This window comes from Charadrius vociferus, unplaced genomic scaffold (genome assembly GCF_000708025.1).
Source record: "Charadrius vociferus isolate BGI_N301 unplaced genomic scaffold, ASM70802v2 scaffold4066, whole genome shotgun sequence".
In the NCBI taxonomy this organism is placed as follows: domain Eukaryota; kingdom Metazoa; phylum Chordata; class Aves; order Charadriiformes; family Charadriidae; genus Charadrius; species Charadrius vociferus.
In genome coordinates this window covers 1-2,286 of record NW_009648867.1, presented here as the reverse complement: position 1 = coordinate 2,286, position 2,286 = coordinate 1, and the positions used below count along the sequence as shown (strand labels likewise).

The following is a 2,286-nucleotide window of genomic DNA, read 5'->3' as shown; positions in this document are numbered from 1 at the left end:
ACAAGGACACGGGTTCAGTGCCACCAGGTCATGACATGGCCATGCCACCATGAGGACGTGGCCCCAGAGTCACAAGGCCATGCCGTGTCCATGCCACCTTGAGATCATGGCACCAGAGCCATTGGGTCACCCCATGGCCGTGCCACCAGGAGGACATAGTCTCAGTGTCACCAGACCACGCCATGGCCATGCCACCATGAGGACGTGGCCCCAGAGCCACAAGGCCATGTCATGGCCTTGCCCCCATGAGGACACAGGCCCAGAACCACCTGGCCACACCATGGCCATACCACCACGAGGACGTGGCCTCAGTGCCACCCAGCACTACCACGGTCATGCCACCATGAGGACATGCCCTCAATGCCACCCGGCACCACCACGACCATGCCACACCTCAGCATCACTGGGCCACACCATGTCCCCACCCCTCCCCGGAGCAGCGACCCGTCCCCATGCGTGGTGGCCACCAGAACCCACCTGCGGTGTAGATGTCGAAGTAGGTGGGCTTGTTGGCCACGTTGCCGACGGGCTCCAGGCCGGGGCCACGCGCCGTCACCTTGCTGGCGTCCCCCAAGGCCATACCCACGTTGACACCGAAGGGGCTCTTGTCGATGTTCTGCCCCGCAAACAGCACCGTCACCTGCAGGACAGCAGAGGAGTCAGGGGTGGCCATGTCCCCCCAGCGCCACCCAACACCTCGGTGACCGAGCCAAGCCACGGCAAGGACACGGGTTCAGTGCCACCTGGTCACGCCATGGTCATGCCACTACGAGGACATGGCCTAAGTGCCACCGTGGCCATGCCACCATGAAGATATAGCACCAGAGCCACCAGGTCATGATACGGCTATGCCACCATGAGAACATGGCCCCAGAGCCACCAGGCCGTGCCACAGCCATGCCACCATGAGGACATAGCACCAGAGCCACCGGCCCACGCCATGGTCATGCCAACACCTCAACATCCCTTGGCCACATCATGGCAAGGACATGACCCCAGTGCCACCAGCCCATGCCACCATGAGGATGTGGCCCCAGAACCACGAGGTCATGCCGTGGCCATGCCACCATGAGGACATAGCATCTGAGCCACCAGACCATGCCATGGTCATGCCAACACCTCAACATCCCTTGGCCACATCATGACAAGGACATGACCCCAGTGTCACCAGGCCATGCCACCATGAGGATGTGGCCCCAGAACCACGAGGTCATGCTGTGGCCATGCCAACACCTCAGTGTCCCCTGGCCACATCATGGCAAGGACATAACACCAGAGCCACCAGCCCGTGCCACCACGAGGATGTGGCCCCAGAACCACGAGGTCATGCCATAGTCATGCCAACACCTCAACATCCCTTGGCCACATCACGGCAAGGACATGACCCCAGTGCCACCAGCCCATGCCACCCTAGTGTCACCAGGCCATGCCATGGCCATGCCACCAGGAGGATGTGGCCCCAGAACCACGAGGTCATGCTGTGGCCATGCCACCATGAGGACATAGCACCACAGCCACCGGCCCATGCCATGGTCATGCCAACACCTCAACGTCCCCTGGCCACATCATGGCAAGGACATGACCCCAGTGCCACCAGCCCATGCCACCATGAGGATGTGGCCCCAGAACCATGAGGTCATGCCATGGTCATGCCAACACCTCAACGTCCCCTGGCCACATCATGGCAAGGACATGACCCCAGTGCCACCAGCCCATGCCACCATGAGGATGTGGCCCCAGAACCATGAGGTCATGCCATGGTCATGCCAACACCTCAACGTCCCCTGGCCACATCATGGCAAGGACATGACCCCAGTGCCACCAGCCCGTGCCACCACGAGGATGAGGCCCCAGAACCATGAGGTCATGCCATAGTCATGCCAACACCTCAACATCCCTTGGCCACATCATGGCAAGGACATGACCCCAGTGCCACCAGGCCACGCCACGGCCACACCACTAGGGGGTGGTCCACCACAAGGGACACTAAGAGGGACACCCTGGGGACCTTCCCTGTGCCGAGCCCACCACCCCACCACCCCCCCTTTCCACCCCACATCCCGGGTTGGGGGGCGCTGCAGGTGCTCACCTTGTGCAACCCCCCAACCTTGGGCACGTAGGTGACGCTGTACGTCCTCTTCTTGTCATTGTTGGGGACCACCTTAGCCTGGAGAGGAGAACCCCCAACAGAAGAGGTGAGGAGTGACCCAGAACCGGAGAGATGGGGACCCCCACCCCTCCATGGAGGGGGGTGGGTGCTGGGTGCCTCCCCCACCCCACCTACCT

At 62.1% G+C, this 2,286-nt stretch overlaps 1 protein-coding gene across 1 annotated transcript in view; it reads right to left on the bottom strand.

Moving 5' to 3' along the window:
* The window catches only part of LOC104288150 (filamin-C-like), a gene marked incomplete at both ends in the record, with an annotated part of 3,177 nt that extends 1,010 nt beyond the window's left edge, over positions 1-2,167 (bottom strand). The window contains 2 exons of the mRNA XM_009886908.1: positions 480-640; positions 2,090-2,167. Of these exons, the coding sequence (XP_009885210.1) occupies positions 480-640; positions 2,090-2,167 (239 nt within the window). The remainder of the gene's footprint in view (positions 1-479; positions 641-2,089) is intronic.
* Between the last annotated feature and the right edge of the window lie 119 nt (positions 2,168-2,286).